Source organism: Borostomias antarcticus (assembly GCF_949987555.1).
Source record: "Borostomias antarcticus genome assembly, chromosome: 3".
Lineage (NCBI taxonomy): Eukaryota > Metazoa > Chordata > Actinopteri > Stomiiformes > Stomiidae > Borostomias > Borostomias antarcticus.
Window position 1 is genome coordinate 28,431,347 of NC_140236.1, and position 24,014 is coordinate 28,455,360.

Sequence of the window (24,014 nt, forward strand, 5' to 3'; positions counted from 1 at the left end):
CCAGCACGGTGTAATGAGATGGTAAAGAGCCATTTGGGAGGAGGGGGCCTCCTCTGACTGTCGCCGCCCCCCCGTGCTTCTCATCTATGACTCTCTCCTTAACCCTCATTATCTGGGCTAACTGGGACACGGCCGCCTCCCCCCCTGTCCCTGGTGGCCACTGTCATCCTGCTGAAATTAAAGTCCCCTAAAAGTTAATGTCCCCTTATGCACTCTGCAGCTAGAAAAAGGTCTGGAGTCGGTGTTCTGCTGTATTACATTTGTGTGTCTGTGTGTGTGTGTGTGTGTGTGTGTGTGTGTGTGTGTGTGTGATTGTAGGATTGTGTGATTGTGTGTGTATATGTGTGTGTGTATACGTGTGTGTGTGTGTGCGTGTGTATATATGTGTGTGTGTATACGTGTGTGTGTGTGTGTATATGTGTGTGTGTGTGTGTGTGTGTGTGTGTGTGTATACATGTGTGTGTGTGTGTGTACTGTATATGTGTGTGTGTGTATACAGTACGTGTGTGTGTGTGTATCCAGCCCTCAGAGCCTAGAAATTGTCTTTAATTTTCCATAAAAAGCAGCAGCTCTCTAATGTACCTCCGCGCCCAGGTCACTGCTGTCCTGTCCACGCTCATGAGTCCTGAACTGTCAGAATCCAACTTCCCAATCCAGAATTCCCACTCTTCTGTTGTTTTTCAGTCAGGATTGGGAAGCTGAAGAGGAGGAGGCCCGAGGAGAGCCACGTATGTATCTCATAACCTCAATCAGATCAACCTAGACGGGATGGTTTCGTTTCGAGGTGTTCGTCCATTGATATAGACCTGCAGCTGTCATATTGTTTACAGGACATTAGACCGATCTGGTGAATAGAGTAGGTGGATTGGCCTGGAGGCGGGGTCACTGGAACATTGGTACATGCAGTTCCAGAGCACCTGGAGCCACCTGCGTGTAAAACTCTGCCCCGCCGATGTTCACCTGCGTTGGGCTCAGAATGCCGATCTGCGTCTCACAGGGAGAGTGTGGATCCTACCAGTCCCTCGCCTCCCTGCCCAAGAACAGACAACCGCAGAACGGCCTTAGCTACGCTACGGGAGGCTGATACTGTATATCCACAGAAACACTAAAATATGTGTGTGTGTGTGCGTGTGCGTGTGTTCAGGACGGTCCTGCTGACGTTGGGGGAGAGGACGAGTGGAGTGAGCAGAGGAGAATACAGATGGTGTCCATGCTGGGGGGGTTCAAAGGTGAAGCGCACTCCCAAATATATATTATATATAAAGATATGATCTGAGCATGAGTGGTGGGTGTGTGATTTGACTGACAGTCAACTCTGGACTGCTTCAAGAAACTCCTTAAAACTCACCTCTTTAACATGGCCTTTGACCTCTAGCTTCCGTTACTTAATGTTGTGTGTCTTTGTCTACCATGTTTGTCTCTTGTCTGTTATTGCCCCTATGTAAAGCAACCTTGGGTTTTATGAGAGGCGCTATATAAATGAAAGTTATTATTATTATTATTATTATTATTATTATTATTATTATTATTATTATTGACAGCTAGAAAGTCACTGAACTTTTTGAGCCGGGTTACTAGACACTGAGACATATTGCCTTGAGGTAGTTAGAAAAGCTTTCCCTATCTCAAAAGCATCTAGCCGACAGTGAGAGATGCTGAATTACAGCAAATCTGTATTTTATAGCGTAACTGTTTTTACTGCTGTAAACAGTCTCTCCTGTTAGAGACCCTGGTCTCCGTGGGACTTCCCTGTGTAAACATAATGAAATGAATGTGAGGGTTTCGGAGAGACGCGCTGACCGCCAGGTCACACACAGAAGCAGCAGCTCTCTCTACCTCAGCTCATGTTTGGGACAGGAAATAGGTACTGGGATGAATCATTAGATAAACTCCAATTCCATCTCTGAACCGTCTCTGATGAGAAGACATTCAAATTTAAAATCACAGTCGCTTCGATCGCCCCCCCCCCCCCCGGAGGTGTGAAGGCAGGTGAGCGAGGGAAAGATCAGCACATAAACGTAACGTAAACACTCGACCCTTAGCGCACGGGGATTCTTCCCAACCTACAGTCCCTCATCTCACACACCTCAGCATCAGCCGGTGGGCGTCGGAAGCTCTCTAAAGCCCGCCGAGTGAGAAGTGTGTGACCGTGTGTGTGTGTGTGCATGTGCATGTGTGTGCGTGTGTGTGTGTGTGCGTGTGTGTATGCGTGTGTGTCTGCGCGTGTGGGTGTGTGTGTGCCACCCACAGGAGCGGTGCTGGTGAGCAGCAGCACGACTAAGGACGGTCGGGACAGCGACGTGGACCTGGACGTGGACGGAGACGACGCTCTGGAGTACGGGAGAGCGCAGTATCCTGTCAGAGGGACACTTTCAATCCTTGGCTCTTGGCATTTGTACTTCGACCTGTAATTGTTTTTAATTATTATTATTATTATTGTATATTGTCAATCAATCAATCAATCAAACAAAGCTTTATTTGTATAGCGCATTTCATACCCAGAGGCAACACAATGCGCTTTACAGAGAACAAGGGAGGTGGGCATATGTCCCACCCCTACATATTCCAGAGGGAAGAAATTATGATTATACTGTATAATAATTTATAATTACATCGTATATTGTATTTGTTCTGTTGTTATTTGTGTATTTGTGTGAACTTGTCAACACTGTAAATGAGGGAAACCTCAGTGCTTTAAGAGTATAAATAAAGGTGTGGAAATGAAATGAGTGACCAGCAGCTACAACTCATCTCACTGAGCTCCTACACGCAGGGCAGCACCATAGGATTCCATACTGATGCATACAGAACGGGAATTCTGTAACTGCATTACTGTACATGCATTCATGAATTACTCATGAAAACACATCACTGGAGGCATTCTAGCAGCTCTATTTCTATGGTTCCTGAATATTTCTCTGGTTTCCTGGTTATTTCCTGAGCGTGGTTTTCCAGGTACACGGACACAGACGTCATCCCCTGTTCAGCAGAGGAGTGCGGGGAGGGGGAGTTGAGGAGGGGGGAAGTCATGAAGTATGTTTCAGTCTCATTCATACTTTTACATGATACTGCCTCTTCATTAGGACTTTGTACAACAGTTAAAAAAAAAATACAAAGGAAAATAATTAACATGTTCATGTGTTTTTCAGTGGTGGCACATTGTCAGATCGAGTCGCCCTGGATTATTTCAAATGGAAGAATGAGGGTGAGTCTAGATGTCAATATGACTGTGGTTTCGTTAAGAAGTGGTGACGTATCAGTGATTGTTCTGTGACCTCTCGAGTCTCTCTTGTTTCAGGAAGTCCATCTACCAGCAATGGAGACAACAACAAACTGGACAACAGCTCAAGCACCCTTCAGAGGACCTGTAAAAACACTGATATTGAGACGTACGTTTTTTAACCTTTATTTACCCAGGCAAGCAATTAAGAACAAATTCTTACATACAAAAGCAGCCTGAGGAAGGGGGGAATGGGAGGCTGAAAATAAACATGTTATGTGCACATAATTTACAACAACAATAATAAAATACAGTAGTATACAAAAATAATGATAGAAATAGAATAATACGAGAGCAAGTTCAGCTAGCTGTGGTGTGTAAGGGTTGATGCATCACTTACTGTGTGCACGTGTGTGTGTGTGTCTGAGGACTCTGACAGCCCCCTTCTCTTTCTCAGACCTCCTTTCTGTGTAAATGATAAATGAGATAGTGAATACTGGCAATGTGATTCCTGCTAAATTTCATGCTCAGTGTCCATGTTGGCCATCATATAATTTAATCTGTCTTCGGTTTATAAATGAGCGTCTTCCTAACTCCGCCCCTACCTCCCCTCCTGTCTGCCGGTGTGTGTGTGTGTGTGTGTGTATGTGTGTGTGTGTGTGTGTGTGTGCGCGCACACGTGCGTGCGTGTGTGTGTGTGTATGTGTGTGTGCGTGTGTGTGCGTGTGTGTGTGTGAGTATGTGCGTGTGTGTGTGTGTGTATGCATGTGTGTGTGTGCGTGTATGTGTGTGTGTGTGTGTGTGCATGTGCGTGTGTGTGTGTGTGTGTGTGTGCGCGCGCGCTCAGGGTCTCAGTGGATTCGGCGTTAACAACACTGGATGCGTTAAAAACTCGGATACGGGATTTGGAGAAGCAGCTGTCTAAAGCAGACAGATATAAGTGTCTCATCTGTATGGTACTGTATGCTATTTTGGATAAACTGAAAGACAGGACACATGGCATTATTGAAGTCTGAACATTTGGTGTGAATTTTTGTTAAATAGCCCTACATCAGTCTGTAAGTAAGGTCAGTTGCAGCAATTCAACAGTAGAACAGACTCAGATCCACAGCGCCCTCTAGTGCCATGTGTTAGTCCTTCATGCACACAGAACAGACAATGGAATAACATGAAGTTCCATGTACAGTACATAAGCAGTTCACTGGCCACTTTATCCCACACTAATGTATCTTGTGTTCTGTTCAGGACACGTACACGACTCCCCTCACCTCCATCCAATGCTGGCATGTCCACTGTGAGGAATGTTGGCTCCGGACTCTGGTAAGACAGTGAGCACAGACACTGACCAGACACTGACCAGACACTGACCAGACCCTGACCAGACAATAAACAGACACTGACCAGACCCTGACCAGACACTGACCAGACCCGGACCAGACACTAACCAGACACTGACCAGACCCTGGCCAGACACTAACCAGACACTAACCAGACCCTGGCCAGACACTAACCAGACACTAACCAGACCCTGACCAGACACTGACCAGACACTAACCAAACACTAACCAGACACTAACCAGACCCTGACCAGACACTAACCAGACACTAACCAGACCCTGACCAGACACTAACCAGACACTAACCAGACACTAACCAGACCCTGACCAGACACTGACCAGACACTAACCAAACACTAACCAAACACTAACCAGACACTAACCAGGCCCTGACCAGACACTAACCATTAACGCACCTGTTCCATGCTGCCTTCCACTAAGCTCCTCCTGTAGAAATGCTTTTATATGTTTTTAAATCCTAGATCCTAGACAGGATACTATAGTTTGCTCTAGTCATTAAATACTAGTTTTATTTTATTTTCATATGTAATATTTTTCATTAATCCTAGTTTTAATTATGTTAAATTATCTTGCCCTTTGTGTTTTATGTTGTTTTTACTGCACTCTGTGAAGCACCTTGAGATTTGTCCTGCATTTTAAAGTGTGCTATATAAATACAATTAATTCATTATTATTTAACCAGACACTAAGTAATTCCATACAGTCCAGACATTCCAGGATTGGAGTCAATGCAGTTTAAATTCCATCAATACAGAACTTAATTGACATAATTCTGTAATTAAAGTTGGCTGATATTTAAATTAAGATTAAGCATACTGTTGATGATAAGAAGCTTTGTGCATTAAATTTCACATTTTGAATAAACCCCAGATAAGCCGCAGAGACAGAGTAGTGAGTTGTGGTCCTTTATGTTTTTTAGGGGGCGAAGAAGCTGTGTCCACAGTGCAACACCATCACCTCCCCCGGAGACCTGAGAAGGGTGTATCTGTGAGGGGGTGGGACGTCTGGTGTTAGAACGGACCAATCACGGGCAGCTGGCCTGTCCAGTATGGGAAATCCCTCTCCTGTTTGCTCCTGGATCTCAAGTTCCCAACCCACATCCCAGGGTCTCAATGTGGTATCTCACACCAGACAAGAGACACATCTTAACATTCATGAGCTAGTTCTAAGACTTTATTCCCCTTCCTTCAGTCACATGAGATAGTTCTGAGACTTTATTCCCCTTATTTCAGTCACATGAGCTAGTTCTGAGACTTTATTCTCCTTCCTTCAGTTTAGTGAGCTAGTTCTGAGACTATATGCCCCTTCCTTCAGTCACATAAGCTAGTTCTGAGACTTTATGCCCCTTCCTTCAGTCACATGAGCTAGTTCTGAGACTTTATTCCCCTTCGTTCAGTCACATAAGCTAGTTCTGAGACTTTATGCCCCTTCCTTCAGTCACATGAGCTAGTTCTGAGACTTTATGCCCCTTCCTTCAGTCACATGTGATTGTTGATTGGAGTGAATTCCATGTGAAGTCATTCTAGACTCACGCGCTCAGGCATAGAAAGAAATCTGATTCACTCTTTGGAATAACGTAATGACTGTTATAATAACATGTCTGTTTTTATCAACAACTAAACAAGAGAGAAAGCTGAAGCACATGCAGATCATTTTGTGTATGTTTGCAGTTGCGTTTATATACTAGTTGTTCGTGAACTAGACCCACCTCCCTTCCATGTACAGAGTACAAGGTCTGTTTTGGTTTATTTAGGTTGGGAGGAACATAACAATTACATAACAATGCTCATTACTAGATTAATCATGGTCTTTCATTGATTGTGTTTCTTTGTACAGAATGATTAATCAGTGTTACAATTAATAAAACTGGATTTTAAAGAGATGAAAGTGAAGGTATTGTTTCTTGGAAAATATATACTTTTTTATTACACTCATTGTAATAAAAAATATTGTAATGTCTTAATTTATTTTCACATACACTGTAGGTCAGGTTACCAGCTACCTAATATGAAATTGTTAAACAGAGCTTGACTACTTGCTAGATACCGGCTAAAACATGAACTGAGAAAAGAAACAATGTGGAGACAGGATGCTGGTGAAACACTCAATCAAAAAAATTTGCACATGAGCATTGGTGATATATACCTGTAGGCTCAGTGGCCACATGACACAGCACACCTGGGTCTCATCATCAATAATTGGGAGCACACAATCAGTTGACCAATTAACAGAAATAAACAGTACTATAAAAATATTCCTGAATGTGATTAAGTATCAAGTATTTGGTTCTGTTTGATTGTGTGGTTCCATGCTATGGTACTGTTCTACTGCAGGCCACCTGGGGTCAGGTAGAACCTACTGTAGGCCACCTGGGGCCAGGTAGAACCATGGGGGTAGAACTTACTGTAGGCCACCTGGGGTCAGGTAGAACTATGGGGGTAGAACCTACTGTAGGCCAAAATTTTTATCTTTGTTCTCATTCAGCTAGTCTGGCGTTCCTGTCAGCACCAGGGATGTGAGATAAGAAGTCTGAACTGTGAGAGAGGGAGCACAGAGGATGAGAGGTGTTTTAAAGGTACTAAGCGATCTCTGAGTGTTTAAACATGAATAGGCTATTGGCATTCTGAGCAGCTCATCTCATCCAAAATATGTACAGTAGCAGCATATACCTTAGTACATGGGTGGATCTAATGTCCCTTTCCCCTGATTTCATGGGGTGGGGGGCAATTAAGTATACAGTATGCAGCAGCAGGAGTCGTTTGCATAGGCTGGACATCGGTGGGCATGCTTTATGATTCAGCACCATGGACAGCGTAGTGGCTTTGGGGTGATACAGTGCATGTCTCCTATCACAGCATCAAGGTACGCCTAACCTATTACTAATCAATGGAAGAAAATAATGTCAAAATTAAGTCAGCCCGAGCCAGCTAGCTCAGAGAGGGTAGACTATGTGGTATACAATCCACATCAAATGGCACACAACACAAATGCAATGACAGCAATGTGTGGGCCTGTGGTCTGAGCAGCAAAACGGGAACTTGATGAGACTGTGAGCATTATGTGGGGGGTCGGACCCCATGGTGCTGAATGTCAGGTGAAGCGGGCCGGATGGGGCATAGGGTCTGGAAGTTCTGAGGACGTACTGTAGGCTATGCCCTAGCTTGCACAGTGAGGGCATGGTCTCCAATGGGCCATCTGCTCTACACTGTACACTGAGTGTTGTGCAATGCTGCAGTGACTGAAGACGTTATGGTTCGACCTTTCATTGCTCACAACCTTCATCAGCTCCTAGTTAAGAGGTTTATTCATCCCGGTAGTAGCTACACAGGGGGGAAGACTAAATATTGCTATATATATGAGACACAACAACCTGCATTAGAGGTGCGGTCGCCTCCAGACAAATCGACATTGTTGGGACAAATGTGTAAAAGGTGCACAGAGGCATTGAACCCCAACAGAGGCCATCTAGTCAGATGGTCTGGGGTTATAAAATTACCTGTCTGATTGGATGCCACAGATAAATAAGGTCAGCATGCAAGCAGATGATTGGTTGATGAGCTGAAGAGAGGAGTTGGTAATTGAGTTTGACAGCAAGCTGTCTCTGTGGATCAGGCACAATCTCTCTCTCTCCTCTTTCCCTCTCTCTCTCTCTTTCTCTCTCTCTCTCACACATACACACATATGCACGCGTGCACGCACACACACACACACACACACACACACAAGCACACACGCACACACACATACATAGTCCCTTAGAAACCGTGGTCAAGGACTCACTTCCTTTTCTATCACTCAGAGACCTCTTCCTTCCAGACAACACACACATAGAGAAGGTAAGACAGATTTCTGACGTTCCATTATTTGAGTAGAACATGTCTAAGGAAGACAGCGCATGTTCTTGTGTATCCTACAGAACATGCATGCTGCTTTCATTTATGATTGTGAGCATTTCACTGTGATTTACAGTACTGTGCAAAAGTTTTATGCTGCCACCAAAGAAAATAATGTTTAAAGCTATTTATCTGGGCAGTTAGTGTTTATTTGCTTGAAAAAAAACACTATATAAAACATTTGAATAAACACAAATTAACATTAATACAAAACATGTAATACAAATATCTTAAGAATAAAAAACAAGAGTAACTCTCCATGGTGTAGGTTGGCAGTCTGAAGAGAATCTGAGGCAGTCAAATTGAAAAACAACAACTACTGAATCATGGACCAAAATATGAATTTCTTGTTTTTAAAAGAGGTTGGTCCCTTAGAACACAAAATGTGCTTTGGTACACTGCGTGTCATTTTAGTAGTCCTGTGGTAAATGCTTCTTGTGGTAAATGCTTAAAAGATTCTGACAGGATTACAGATGTTATTATTATGATTATTGATGTTTATTTGTATTGACTATAAAGTTATATAGTGTTTTAAGAGCAAATACACACTGTCCAGATAAATAGCTTGTAACACTTTTCTTAGGGGGCCTAAGACTTTTGCACAGTACTGTACGTTGTAAATTGAGTCTCTAGTTTACAGAGACCATTGGATGAAAAGTCATTTCACAATCTGGTTATCATGCCATCATCTTAAAGATCACCCAGTAAACCCAGAACAACAGACAAGTTGAATCCTTTTAGAGCTTAAAGGTCAGGCCGTAGCTAAAGACTTTTCAAATGTGTCAGAAATGTGCCCACTTGATACAAAAAGACAACTATCAATTTGTTATGAGTGTGTGTGGATATTGTGTACAACACCTTTCTACTGCCACTCCTCTAGTCTCTAATGACTAGAAAGACCTCAATAAAACTCCATATTCATATATTTTACAATTTCAGAATAACACATTTACTAAGCATAGTGAGCAAACTGCTCCAAACAAATTAATTTGGCATTAGTCGGGTCAGTAGGTATCAGGTCACCTGACATTCTGTTAATCCTGCTCCTGGTCGACCTGCTATGCCTTCATTAAAAGGCATTTCTAAATGCAGCCATCAGTGACTTCATTAGTCTATCGACTGGACCTGCCTGCCCTGTAAAGGGTAATCTAATTATTCTAATCAGGTCCTCCAGCAGACAGAAATCTGCGCTCATTAAAATACATTTTGATATTTTCCTGATCTGTAGAATTATGTGTGAGGGGCTGTTTGTCCTTTTGTTGGTTGTCACAGCTGAGAAATAACATATCTCCACCATAACTCTTCTGAACAGGTATGTTGTAAAATAAAAAAGAGAAAAAAATATGTTATTGATATTCTCAAACAGGAAATTAAAGTTCCACCCTGTAACCCTCGGCTTGCCCATGTGGTCTCAATGTGGTCACATGGCTGCCCCCCCCCCCCATCCCCTGAGTGTGGTCAGACGGTGTGGTCAGTTAAGAGCAGCTAAGTCCCTGGATCAGTGGATTAGCATTAGCATCTGAGCCTGGGCCTTGGCTGGCTGGCTATAGGCTCGCTAGCTGGTCAGCCTCCGAGCACTCAGCACTCAGATTGGCTCCTCTGTGCAGAATAAGCCAGATATTTCCTTAATCTGAGAAGGAGGGGGTCACTCTGAAGGTTACTGAGAGGACTTGAGGTTGTTCAATCCCCTTTACTCTGTACCCCTACAATGGTATTATGTACTGTACATGTAGCGGCGAACTATACAATTATGGATGGTGATAAGATAAAAAATAAAAAAAAATAAAAAAAAACCTGTACTACTGTAGCTTTCCCAACCCTTTTGGATGGTCTAAAAAGGCTTTTGTTGTCATGCGCACAGGCCTCTTGGAAGAGTGTTGCAAGGTGTTACAAGGTTACCTCAATATGTCAGAGCCAGGCTCAATGTTTCCATCGCTTTAGACCCTGCTCACCATCACTTAGATTAGTCAAAGGGCAGGTTTAAGATTCAACTAAAAAGTGTCAGTCACTGTTTATTGTACACAAAATAAGTACAGAAGTGAACCAGATACTCAATTTTGACATAATTCAATGGGTATTATTGGTTAAATATGTGTTATTTGACATCAAAATGTAAATTTCAGAATATTTAACTTAATACTAGTTCATGATCCTGTTGGATGAATAACCTGCTGTCTCTCTGCCCCTCCACTCTCTCTCTCTATCTCTCTCCCTCTCTCTCTCTTTCTCTTTCTCTCTCTCTCACTTACTCCCTCTCTCTCTCTCTTCCCCTCTCTCTCTCTCTTTCCCTCTCTCCCTCTCTCTCTCTTTCTCTCTCTCTCTCTCTCTCTCTCCCTCTCTCTCTCTCAGCGTCATGTCGTCAGGACCCAGGCCCGTGGTTTTGAGCGGTCCGTCGGGGGCGGGGAAGAGCACTCTGCTGAAGAGGCTGCTGAAGGATTATGAAGGGGTCTTTGGCTTCAGCGTGTCACGTAAGTCACGCACACTTCCTCTGGCTTTGGCCCCTGTCTGCCCTGTCTGGACAGGAAGTAGGGCAGTGCAGGAAGTAGGGCAGTGTTTGGTCACTGTCCGAGCCCTCACTTGATCTAGCCCCGTTTCTATTTTAGCATATTCTCTTGTATCCTTTACTTTAACCAGTGATGGAATATTTTAGTCCAAGTTGTTGGGTATGGGTAGAATGTACAGCTCTGTTGCTCAGCCATAGAACCTGTTGATTCATGGGGAAGAACATGTTCTTTGAATCTGTCCATACAGATACAACAAGGAGCCCTCGTCCAGGGGAGGAGAATGGCAAAGGTACAGTTTAGTTGTCTTCACTAACTATCACAGTTCTTCATTCACATCCATAAACCCAGATTATCTCATTGTGTTTGACTCAAGCTGGTCATCCAACCTAATGAATACATTTCCCCCATTAAGCCAGGATAGCTGAATGTGTGGACTGTGCTGTAAAATGATGATTTGTGATTTACCTGAACCTGAGGAATCTTTAAATGGGCGATCAGTATACAGTACAGTAGCAAATACATTCAAACTCAGATTGTAAAGTGATTGATACATTACATTACAATCATTTAGCAGACGGTTTTATCCAAAGCGACTAACAATAATTGCATTTAACGTAGGAAAAGCCAATGTACTACTACTTGCCAGAACTCACAAGTGCATCTTCTTTCTAAAACAAGTGACTAAGAGCATAGAGATGCATAAGAGATACAGATATTTAATATAATTTGAGATTGTTTGAATTTACTAGACTCATATATTCTTGTGTTTCATATGAGACATTTAAAATGATTATGAAAAGGAAATATGTGCTTTATGCAATGAAATGGCCATTATATAGATACATTTTATGGAAGGTCCGTGCGTTTCTCCGAGTGTCAGATTACCAAAAAGACGTGAACCGCTGCTCCTTCCTCTGTGTGTCAACACAGACCAACACAGACCAACACAGACCTGCAAGTCTGATTTTGATCCTTTGTGCCAAAACATCATCTGTGCAGAACCCATTCCCGATACTGACCTCCCCCACCCCCATACTGTAGAGCATCAACCCTGAACCTACAGTACACTGCTTCTTACTCCTTAGTGCACTGCATTGTTTTCCTTAAGAGCTCCCTTAAAACAGAAACGTTTGTCTGTGCCTTTGTGTTTTCTCCGTAGGCCTGACCAGCCTCCCCATGCTTCTGGGGGCTACGTTACTGCCTGTGGCAGACATCTTATCCTCTGTCTCATCCGAAGGTGTAGATATTACTCATCCTCATTCTGTGTTCTATGGAATCACAAAAAACATAAATGTGACCTAAATGTGATTCATAATCACAGTTACTAAAATGAGAGTGATGGGGGTTGCTTTCATCATCCAGGTACACTGTTAAGTACTGTAGATGATCTAGTCGTAGATTTAATTTGATAGTCTCTGGAACTCAAATGTCAGTTTACACTTTGGAGTAAAAAGCTTTTGAAAATAGCCCCATGTGATGACTCATTAGTAGCTCCCTTTTCCAGAAACTCAAAGAGAAGCTTCATCGTTCAGAAAAAAACATTTGTCTTTTCCCATATTAGTTCTGTAACTCGCTAATCAACAATTGACTGTACTCCACACACCATTAGCATCACAACATACTGTGATATCTAGAGCCTTTTGTTAGATATAGGTCATCATATTGCTGTGTATACAGTATAGCTGCTTGTTAAGTGTGATCTTGCTCATTATAAGGACATCTTTGGTACATTAATTCAACAACCAGGAAGTTAATTTTTGGGGTGGAGAGTTGTTCTTATTCCAAGCATTTATTTCTTCCGGAGACTAGAGAGTGGTTATTTCATGTATTGATTATTGAAAATGTATTGTTTCTAATGAGATCATAAATTAACCCCACTGGATACTATACAGGATTCAGTCCTGTATATGATTTCCAGTTTGGCAACAAGATTTGACCTTTACAGATTCCCATGTTCAGTTTGTAAATGTTCCACACGCCACATTGTCATGCTAATCCCTGTGTGCTGATCCACTAGGAGAGCTGTGGTCCTTGTCCTGTAGACGTGACCGTGACGTTGTCTTGTGCTTCAGTTGTCGATCCCCTGTGACTGTGATATTGTGGAGGAATAGGACTATTCCAGTGGTAAAGTCGATACACAATGCTAGTGTCATCTCTCTGCGTTTATCTAGACACTCTCTCACTTAGAGCTTTTGTTTCGTGTCTGATATTAACACCTCTAAAACAGATAATACCCTTTGCAAGCGTCATTTCATTTAGAAAAGAATGGCATGTTTATCTTTGTTTAATTCTGTTCATTTTTATGACACATTTAACCTCTTATGTGTCTTCTTCTTCTCTGGGGTGTGATTACATTGTATTGGTGTTCCAAGTACTGTTCTTGCATCAGCTTTCAGTCATGCTATCTGTTTTTTTGATGATACACTACTTCTGCTGCAAGAGATTACTTCTGCAGCTAGTTCTGCTGAAAATGTATCTTTATGAGAAAAATATAGCAACACGACCTCAGTCTGAAAGCTGTTATTTATCAACTACTGTATGTCAATTGTTCTTGCAGACTACCACTTCACATCCAAAGAGGCCATGAAAGAGGGCATTGAGAAGGGGGAGTTCATTGAGAATGCCGAGTTTTCTGGAAACATGTATGGAACAAGGTAAAGTATTTATCAGTAGGCTATTGTAACACTTGTTAATGACCATAGTGCCTTGCGAGTAAAAACTCAAGCTGCCGGGGACTTTTCACTCTCAAAGCTTCTCTGAACATCACATTCTCAAGCTGCAGTGCTGGGGAGTAGTTCTACTACATATACTGTAGATCAACTAGCAATGTAACTCCATTTAGTTGTATCTAAACTCAAAACTCTGAAGTGTTTTCAGTAATTAATTTATTTTAGGTACAGTATGTAGCAATGATGCTACTGAAACTAGTCATTACATTCTCTAAAAAGATAAATGAAAATGGGATTTAAACAAACCCTTGAACTTTGTCAATTGGCCTCCTATTTTCAGAGACTGTTTTCCAGTTTGACAAACTGTTAACGTTCAACTCCTGGGTGAACTGTCCCTGCCATCATTTATCACGTGGAACTGCAGCTTCATGATAATTTGTCATGTCAAGCAGTTTTACTGTAGTGTAGTGAATTGCTTTTTCAAAGTAACTTTACGTTTCTCTAAAGGGTAGCTTTAGTGTACCTCCGATTTTTCCAATGTGAAGCAACTGGTAGCTTAGTTAGCTACATTTTCAGAGTAACTTCCCCAACGCTGCATCTTAAGTGCTGGCTCTGTGGAATAAGTAGGTCAGCAGGGAGACTGAAGACAGATGGAGCAGTAACCTTCATTAGATCAGAACGGGAAAGGAGCAACAGTGAAGCTCAGCACCTAGTGTGTCACATTTAATCTATTCCTCCAACTAAGGATAAGACAGTTCTATTTGGAGGAACTGTGTCAAGCGTTTGTGTCAGGATTAATGTCACGATCCTTTTACCTCAGTCACTGAGTACACTCCGATTAGCATGTGAGGGAGAATAAAGGGGTACTTGGTGAGTCCCTAAGGACGTCCAGATTTGTCCTGCACACATTTATCACTCTCACATATACAGGTGTAAGCAGTGCAATGAAAACATGACATTTGACATTAAAAAGTTGATTAATTTGTATGTTATCTACACAGTAAGTGTTCAGTAGAAGATGTGCAGGCCAAAAACCTCATCTGTATCCTGGACGTGGACATCCAGGGAGTGAGGAACATCAAGCAGACCGACCTGGACCCCATCTACGTGTCCATCCAGCCTCCCTCCATGGAAATCCTGGTGAGTCCATTCCTGCCTGACGCGAGGCCTTCTAAAGCACAAGGCCCGGTGCGACTGCCCCTTTCGCCCCCGCCCCCCCCCCCCCCCCCCCTAGCGCCGGCCCTGAGTGCGGGATCACTGAGTCTGAGTCCTTTATATAACTGTGATCTTATCCTTATGTATGATGATGGAAGACATGTTATGTTATGTTTTGAAGGAAAAGCGTCTGCGGGACAGACAGACGGAGACAGAGGACAGTTTACAGAAGCGTTTGGAGGCGGCGCGGATTGACATGGAGCTCAGTGAGTTGCCCTTAGCACTGCCTGATGGAAATAACCAACAAAATCCTTGTCAGAAATGAATTGGTAAAAAAAAAAGACTATTATCAGGTTTTGATGACTTGAGGAGTGTCCTAATGACGGTTTCCTCTCTTTTGTCGTTCAGGCAAGGAGCCAGGAGTGTTTGACATTGTTATTGTCAATGATGACTTAGATGAGGCATATGAGAAATTGAAAAGTGTCCTGATTGAGGTAAGGAGATATCTCCATGTATCCTTTTAGTATGGGTGGTGTGAAATAGTGTGTTAAAGGGGTCTTGAGAACTAATCCACACACAAATTTTCCGATTCGTCCCACCAGGAAATAGAGAAGGTCCAGAAGGCGAACCAGTCCTAAGTGGTGAGCAGTGACCCTCCTAGTCTTCCTCCTTCCTCCGGGAGAAACAAAGCCTTCAACTCCAGCTTGCATGATGTCATCTTGGATGCTGGATTACCACTAAAAAGCAATAAGATCCAACCCCATGATGTCACTTTCTTTTGATTTAGCCTCTGCAGATGTCCTGAGGGTTGCTCACAGTAACACTTACTACCGTGGGCTCAACAGGACAGAAAGACAAGAAGGTCTTTGATGTTCCAGCTGTTTATTTTCTCTGTTACCATGTGGAATCTTGACTAAAACGATGGGGCGCTTGATAGATGTGTATTGAACAGTGAATAATCAGTGTCTAGATATTACTTGCCAACTGGTTTTACTGACATTCTGTACAGAAATATGAACCGCCACCCAAGTCATCAGGTCTACTAGACTTTCATTTTGACACTATAATCAAAGATTCTGTGAGCCCCATCCAAAGATATTTTGTGACGAGCTGTTCTGTACATGTGTGCTGACACTATTGGTCAAACTACTGTATGGACAAACAACACAAACAACACTTTTAAAAAAAGAACAAGTTGTGCATAGAACTGTCTTAAGCTGTTAAATGTCAGATTGCCAGACTAGGAGAAATAAACACTACTGTCTTAACCAAACTTCATTTTCATATAAACCGTTCTAGAACACTGTGTGTGCTCTCTTCTTTAGTCTCTAATAATAAAAATAAATTCACATATTAATATTGAGATGTGTATTTTGATGTATTATTTCATGAAGAGCTTTCAAAGGATGCAATCATTGTTGGAGACATTTTTAAGACTCCAGAGGAGTGGGAAAAGAAAAGAGTGGGTCAAAACTCTACAAGAACAGATAAGATCAGAACCCTACATTCCTAGCTGGCGTATCACACACCTCTCCACTGTAATTTATGACCTCATGTGGTGATTGCTTAATTGACATGGTGTCTTTGCTTTTTCACATTGTTTTTTTCCACAGATCATTGCCAATAATATTTCTGTTATTAATTAACATACCTGTAATAAAAATTAATAAGAGGCACACATTGCACACCTTTGAAAGAACAAAGATTTACTTCCCTTCTGAAGGCTACGTCCAATTTGAATTTAAGCAATAAATCCTAAGTCAAAAAAAGAACCCAAACTGTTTACTATAGGAGCAATGACAAATTACTTATTTTAAACAATTAATTTGATATGGATATTTATCACAACTGTATTAGCAGATAAATAATAGACCTAACATCAGTTTTACCATGAGCATTAATTAACTTTTTATTTTTTTTACCATAAAAAACTTCAAAAACATTTGACCATGGTTGAGAGACGGCGGCCCATGTTACATGATGAAAAGAGGTCATGATGTCCAAAATCAGTCACTAACACTCTTTCTGTCTCCTTCTTCTTCCTACCATTAGCGTGTTGTTCTGGTGCCAGAATAAACACATTTGACCGCCTTTTGGGGTGGACCTCACAACCCCACAAATACTGGGCTGAAAAGCATTGTATGATGTTTAACTCTGGAAGGTGACACAAATGAGCTACCACAGAATACCACATTTAGAAGTACCTTTCACACCACAGTACAGAACTGTCAAACTGAACTTTCAACTGAAACACCTAACTCAAACAGGCTCACTCTCAGTGTAGAACTACTATGACTGTGTTTGTCACATCTCCAAACTACCCATCTACTGTATCAGAACAGAAATGAATACATGTGTGTGTCTTGTTGGTGCATGTTTACCTCTGTCCTAGGGACAGCGCGTTTTCAGTGCTGTGTGTGTGTGCATGCGCGTGTGCGTGTTTGTTAGCAGAATTACACAAAAACTACTGGACCGATTTTCACGAAACTCGGTGGAAGGACGTAGCATGGTCCAACTTAGAACCCATAAAATGGAGCGGATCTGAAGCACGGGTCGGGTCCACGGGCCGGCCAATCACAGCCGGCCATTCCATTTTTGTACCAGGATTACGCAAAAACTACCTGACCGAATTTCATGAAACTGGGTGGAGGGGTGTAGCATGCGCCTGCTGGGGGGGAGCCCGGAGTGCACTGCATTGCCCCTTTAGTGGAAATAAATCTGATCGAAAGTAAAGGATTTGCCAAGGTTCGCTCAAAGAGGTTAAGTCTGATTTATTAAGAAAACATACGAGCGCAAGGACTTCAGGATAACGCACGTGATCATCCAACAGAAGTGAAACAGAAAGGTGTTGCGTGGTCTTATATTCAAGCAATACACAGGTATGACGCTTCCAGAGATGTGATTGGCTAACCCATCTGCACACGTCATCAACAATGGTCAAGAGTTCAGACACGTGATATTAGAAAGGGCGGTAAATCTGGGGGACAATAGAACAAAGAAAGGTCACTGTAGGCCAGACTGAAAGTCTGGGGTGTGTCGACCTCCTGGAGATGTCATCCTGTTATAAATGAGGTTAGCACAACTAGGGGTTTTGCATGTGAAAGGTTGAGGGAGGTAGAGTGAAACTGGGACAAGGCTGATGATAACAATCAATTTCTATGACACCGGCTGTGACCCGAGTGGGGCGCCACATACAGTAGCTGGTTAAATACAGCCACCGATTCACCTCCAGTCATTTTTACCTACGCGCCCGGCAAATCACGAGGCGGGTCCACAAGCCGCCCAAACACAGCCCGGACGCCCATTCACCTCCATTCTTTTTTTGGGGGACTAGGATTACACAAAAACCACCAGACTGCTTTTCATGGAAGGGTGTAGCATGGGCCAATTTAGAACCCATTCAATTTTGGCATGAAATGCATTCAGGGGTGGAGGTCTGCACCATTTCTAGTTTTGTACTAGTTTTGTACTACCGAACTAATGTAGATAAATAATGGGTACATTTTACCACTTGTACTTTTTTATTTGACTTTCATTTAGTCCATACAGTAGATAGCTTTCAGCAAGGTGCAGGGATATGCAATGAAATCAATAATCTATCAATCTAGCTATTTCTCAGTATTACATTATAATAATAAGACAGTGTTCTCATGTAAAACTCTGCAACAATGTTCACTTCAAAGTATCTACTGACATGGAGGAAGACATACAGCAACAAACAATTCTCACTTTGTTATTCTTAACTTTAAACTTAATCCCCTTGCTATTTTCAAAACCATATAAGGCACATGAAACCTACTGTAAGCTTGTCAGGCTCTGTAAATAAATCAGCCAAAAGACACTCCCATATACTGTACCTTTCCTCACGTCATCATATTTTCAAACTTATCTATTATTTTGATTTGTCCCTGATATCATGTTGCCATAATTCAACCAAATCAAAACAAAAATCTTCACACCCAGGCATACATATACATACAAAGGTACTGTACATGTACACTTTAACAGTTGTAAGACACATCACAGTTTCGTGACCAGAATATTAATTATTTATGATAATATACGGATCCATCTCATGTCATCTCAATCTTTTTTTTCCTTTCATTTCCACATTGGCGAGTTGAGTTTCTCTCTCTGGCTCACTGGAAGAGAGGCAGCTGTTGCTTGGTGCGCACCTGGTCTCGCTTGGCCTCCGCGTCCCGGAGGAAGGCCTTCAGCTTGTCTGTGGAGAAGCACAGGGTGGACTCCCCAGGCCTGGAGGAACCCAGGGTGGACTCCCCAGGCCTGGAGGAACCCAGAATGGACTCCCCGGGCCTGGAGGGCGCCCTGTCCACCCTGTCCCCACGCAGCCAGGGGATCTGGAGGCTCTCCGCCGCTGTGGGCCGCCCCCTGGGATGGAGAACATCAGAGATGCTTCAACCTTTCAAACCATGAACATGAATGATGGACTGTACAGTATACGCCACTCACAGCATTTCTCATTGTATATTTATTGGCCAATCTTTCAATTGAGCTGTGAAACTTGATCAACTTAAGATCAACTGGTCCAAGGCCTAAATGTTTCAGTAGAGTTTGAGCGCTCGGTGGCTCAGATGTGGTTAGAGACTCACTCACCAGGCCTTGTGGTTCAGATGTGGTTAGAGGACTCACTCACCAGGCCTTGTGGTTCAGATGTGGTTAGAGACTGACTCACCAGGCCTTGTGGTTCAGATGTGGTTAGAGACTCACTCACCAGGCCTTGTGGTTCAGATGTGGTTAGAGGACTCACTCACTCACCAGGCCTTGTTCACATGTGGTTAGAGGACTAACTCACCAGGCCTTGTGGTTCAGATGAGGTTAGAGACTCACTCACCAGGCCTTGTGGTTCAGATGTGGTTAGAGGACTCACTCACTCACTCACTCACTCACTCACTCACTCACTCACTCACTCACTCACTCACCAGGCCTTGTTCAGATGTGGTTACAGGACTCACTCACTCACCAGGCCTTGTGATTCAGATGTGGTTAGAGACTCACTCACCAGGCGTTGTGGTTCAGAGTCTTCTTCATGAAGTTGATGGCTCCCTCTGACAGACCGGGGTAGCAGCGGCCAAACTGGATCTTCCCTTTCCGGATGTTTCTGTCTCTCTCCCAGTTGAGGTCTGAGTGGAAAGGGTTGTCTGCGCTCAACCTGGCAGGTAGAACAGAAAAACACGATTTGAAGATAAACACTGCTGACAGCCTCTGCCATGTGCTGCACTCACTGTACATCTAGGAAAAGCACTATATATTTTTCAACCATAAATCTGTAGCAACATATTGAGTTTCTGTGCTTACATAATAAACGCCAAGACTCCAACGGCCCAGATGTCAGTCTCGGGTCCAACACCTTGCCCTTCCAGGATCTCCGGGGCTTTGGGAAGGACGATGTAAACTGACAAGACAGACAGACGAAAAGGAATACAAAGAGTTTTGCTGGCATTGGAAAACGAATATATTATTGATACACAATAATGCAAAGACTAGTATGAAATGTTAAATGAAAATAAATGTTAGGTAGTGATCAACTGAGAATGAGGGGGTGAGGTTTGCTGGAGTAAAGTCCTCCCCTCGTCCCTGGCTGGGGTACCTTTGCTTGGGCTTTCTGCTGAAAGACGATGACAGACGAAAATAGATTTAGGGCATGAAAATCCAACCGACATTCACTCTTTAAAAACAAACCAGCTGTTGCGTCTGTTGTGCTCCATACATACCCTTGATGTCGGCCAGGCCCTGGATGTGCTCGATGGCGAGCGCCTGGCCGGGGGTGAAGGACTGAGCGGAGCCCAGGTCCACGATCTTCAGCGCTTGGCGCTCCGTCACCAGCATGTTGTCGGACTTGAGGTCCAGGTGGACGACCCGTCGGCCGTGCAGGTAGTCCACGGCGCTGAGGATCTGGGACAGCAGCTCGCTCACGTGCACCTCGGCGTACATGTCTCTGTGCAGAGGGATGGAGGAAGCGAGAGAGAGGGAAATAAAGAGAGAGAAACACCTTCCCTCCCTCGCTTTCGTGAAACATGATTGATCTCATATACAAGAAAGCTAGCTTTTAGTAGCTACTTGTGTCATTAAGCTAATGTAATGTTCAAGTGTGTGTGTGTGTATGTGTGTGCGCGCGTGTGTGTGCATGTATGCACGCGTGTGTGCGTGTGTGCATGCGTGTGTGTGTGTGTGCGTGCGTGTACATGCGTGTGTGTGTGTGTACACGCGCCTGTGTGTGTGTACACGCGCCTGTGTGTGTGTATGTGTGTGGGTGTGTGTGCGTGTACATGCGTGTGTGTGTGTGCGTGTACGCGTGTGTGTGTGTGTGCGTGTGTGCGCAAGTCAGACCTCTCAGCCAGGTAGTAGAGCAGCTCCCGGCCGGTGCACAGCTCCTCCACCAGGACCAAGCAGCGGGAGGTGAGGTAGGCCGTGTGCAGCTCCACCAGCCGGGGGTTGTGGAGCCTCCGCAGCAGCTGGTACTCCCTCAGCACCAGCTGCCTCTGCTCCGGCCTGTAGGGGGTGATCTTGGCCGCGTACAGCAGCTTGGTCCTCTCATCCTGGCACTGGGTCACCATGCTGAAACGGCCCCTGAGAGACACGGAGGAAAGGAGAGAACAGAGATCCACAGACGTAAGGCCGAAGCACGCGGCGAGTAACAGGCGACATATAAACGTGAACCACCCGAATTATGCCTATCTGGGCTTATGTGAACAAGGCCAACCCAAATAGGCGAGAGAGCCTATGTTCATTTCATTTCATTTTATTTATTTATTTGAACAGGGACAGTACACATTAATCAACCACATGGGTAAATGTGTCAGTCTTAGCAAAAAAGCTAAATTTCAACTGCAGTCCTTGAGGCCAGATATAATAAGCCATCGCTAAATGGTAAAAGGTTATAGTTAAAAACATAGCACACACTAAACAGACTCTGCTTAAACAGACAACAGACACCAACAGGACAGACAAATGAGACAGACATTTAGTTCACTTATTCGCTTGGGAGAGTCACGATTCATGGTCACACAGTTGATTGTTAAGAAGCCAGTTCTTCAGGCTGAGTTTAAAAGAGTGATACGTTTGAGCAGTGCGTATGTGCAGAGGCAGGGCGTTCCAGAGGTGTGCTGCTTTTATAGAAAATGCAGACTGGCTGAAGGAACTTCTCCTATATGGAGTAACACAATCACCTCTCTTGACAGATCTAGTTAGTCTACTACTTGTGTTTTGTTTGATGAACTCACCAAGTGGGGGAGGGGCCATATTATGGAGTACTTTGAACACAATACATATATTGGAGAATTTGATCATGGTTGCCTGGCAACCATTTAATTCAGAACTATAGCCTATCGTGGAAGATTATGTAAATACTAAAATGATAAGAATGATCGGTAAATAAATGATTGAATGTTACTTCTGTGTGTTTTTTGTGAATATATATACTGTATGTAGTAACTGTTGTAGAAAAGCAATTGACCACGAGAGGCTGTGGATTATACTTAACCCACAGCCTCTCATGGTCAATTGCTTAATTCTATTGTTTTGAAACAGGCTCAGCACATGGAAGGTGCTCATTGCACAACTATTGCGCCTTGACTTCAAGAATCTAGCTTGATGGACCGCGCCATGGCTTAGGCCTTTAGAAAAACACATCTGGGAAGAATAAAGATGTAATGCCAAAGTATTTCGAGACAAAAATGGCTCCGAGGTACAAGGAAATCTGTTACTCGTGAAAGTTTTTTTTTAGGCCATTGGTGAGTGTTCAGTACCTGTTGATCTCTGGGAGGAAGGTGTAGGTGTTGTGGGTGAGCTGACGTCCTGATCCAGCGGCCTTTGACCCTGGAAACTCCGTCTGGATGAGAGGAATGTGGGTCTCTACACGACAAAGGAGAACATGTTACGCCTGACCACAAAATAGAATAAATATAGCACATCAAAGAACCAAACTTATTTAATGAATACAAAAATAGAGGATAGTTGAAAACAAAAACAGTTGAATTGCCTTCGGGATGGGTAGCCATAACAACAGGTAAGGAGGAGTCACTGAAAGGTCCTGCTCCGGTCTTGGTGATGCAGCCCACTCTGAAGACGTAGCCGGCTCCTCTGGGTAAGTCCTTCACCACATAGCAGCTGTCTGTCACCTCCTGAGACAGAACCCTCCACTCCCCGCCTGTAACAGCACGCAGAACCAGGTCATCTATACCACATCCTTCCCCCCAAATCTGCACCTGACCCAAATCATTAAGGCTAATGTCATGGCAACACGCTTGGAATGTTTTTTTTTCTCTATAATGTCTGTAATGACCTAATACATCCATGGTAATAACACATACGATTCTCTTGAGAACTGGCCAATGTGTGAAGCTAACATTCGGCAGGCGTTTTTTTCAGGACCCTAGGACACGCAGTGACGCCTGTGAAGTTGTTTGGATCAGTGGTTCTCGACGGGCGTAAAAAGTAGTTCCATTGACCGGCATTCAGTTGGGACATACATCTCACCATTCATTCAATATTTCGGAACAGGTGCATTCGTTTCGGTTTCTATGCCGGAAGTGAGGATTTGAATGGTGAATTTTAACTGTGGTTTGTAGAAGATAGCATACAGTACCATACATGCATGCACCAGATACCCCCCTTGAGGAAAGAATGAAACAATTCTGAATTTTTTTGTATTTTTTTCAATCTGGTGATGTTACAGCATTTTCTTTTTTGATATTGGAAGATTTTTTTCTGTGCCTTGTTATGAATATGGTTAGCCTAGACTTTAATTTAATGAGCTCCGCTGCTGTTGCCAACAGCTCTGTCCATGGTGCTGAACCCACTACCGCATTGTAGCCTTCTGCTAGTAGCAACTGCTATTATGAATTCAAGCGGGCAGACTGCGGTCAAGTATATTCACTGACATTTTACCTCAGATACTAAATTATTACTGAACTATAAAATCGAATAGACTAATCAATAGCAAAATACAAATATTCTTATGAATGAACACGCAGAACAACCACGACAGACATATAAGGGAAGGGGGCACACAACTATGTCATTGCTAGCCCACTTCCGGCTTTAGGCCTGGGCCATAGCAAACACACACCAGTATTTGCCATGTCTCTCCTATGATGCTTTTTTAGCCTCTCTTATTCTAAAATGTAATTTAATGTAATGTATTGCTTTACAAATGTTCTTAGCCGGTAGACAAACATACTCCTGGAGCTTGCTCG

General features: G+C 43.3%; 3 protein-coding genes across 3 annotated transcripts in view; 2 read left to right on the plus strand and 1 right to left on the minus strand.

Annotated features, from left to right (window-relative positions):
- The window catches only part of rnf220b (ring finger protein 220b), a gene marked incomplete at both ends in the record, with an annotated part of 28,216 nt that extends 22,647 nt beyond the window's left edge, over positions 1 to 5,569 (plus strand). The window contains 9 exons of the mRNA XM_084436113.1: positions 685 to 728; positions 1,145 to 1,229; positions 2,251 to 2,350; positions 2,956 to 3,033; positions 3,150 to 3,205; positions 3,299 to 3,389; positions 4,068 to 4,176; positions 4,466 to 4,540; positions 5,498 to 5,569. Coding sequence (XP_084292239.1) covers positions 685 to 728; positions 1,145 to 1,229; positions 2,251 to 2,350; positions 2,956 to 3,033; positions 3,150 to 3,205; positions 3,299 to 3,389; positions 4,068 to 4,176; positions 4,466 to 4,540; positions 5,498 to 5,569 — 710 coding nt within the window. The remainder of the gene's footprint in view (positions 1 to 684; positions 729 to 1,144; positions 1,230 to 2,250; positions 2,351 to 2,955; positions 3,034 to 3,149; positions 3,206 to 3,298; positions 3,390 to 4,067; positions 4,177 to 4,465; positions 4,541 to 5,497) is intronic.
- A 5,255-nt stretch (positions 5,570 to 10,824) lies between these two features.
- Positions 10,825 to 15,437, plus strand: guk1b (guanylate kinase 1b; the record flags this gene model as incomplete). Its single annotated transcript, XM_084436114.1, has 8 exons — positions 10,825 to 10,939; positions 11,223 to 11,264; positions 12,135 to 12,212; positions 13,533 to 13,629; positions 14,646 to 14,784; positions 14,981 to 15,065; positions 15,208 to 15,293; positions 15,402 to 15,437. The coding sequence occupies 8 exons, from the start codon at positions 10,825 to 10,827 to the stop codon at positions 15,435 to 15,437; spliced, it is 678 nt and encodes a 225-aa protein (XP_084292240.1).
- Positions 15,438 to 18,938: 3,501 nt separating this feature from the next.
- obscna (obscurin, cytoskeletal calmodulin and titin-interacting RhoGEF a) overlaps positions 18,939 to 24,014 on the minus strand; it is a gene marked incomplete at both ends in the record, with an annotated part of 48,118 nt that continues 43,042 nt past the window's right edge. The window contains 7 exons of the mRNA XM_084436115.1: positions 18,939 to 19,188; positions 19,820 to 19,969; positions 20,116 to 20,212; positions 20,532 to 20,755; positions 21,148 to 21,387; positions 22,566 to 22,671; positions 22,799 to 22,966. Of these exons, the coding sequence (XP_084292241.1) occupies positions 18,939 to 19,188; positions 19,820 to 19,969; positions 20,116 to 20,212; positions 20,532 to 20,755; positions 21,148 to 21,387; positions 22,566 to 22,671; positions 22,799 to 22,966 (1,235 nt within the window). The remainder of the gene's footprint in view (positions 19,189 to 19,819; positions 19,970 to 20,115; positions 20,213 to 20,531; positions 20,756 to 21,147; positions 21,388 to 22,565; positions 22,672 to 22,798; positions 22,967 to 24,014) is intronic.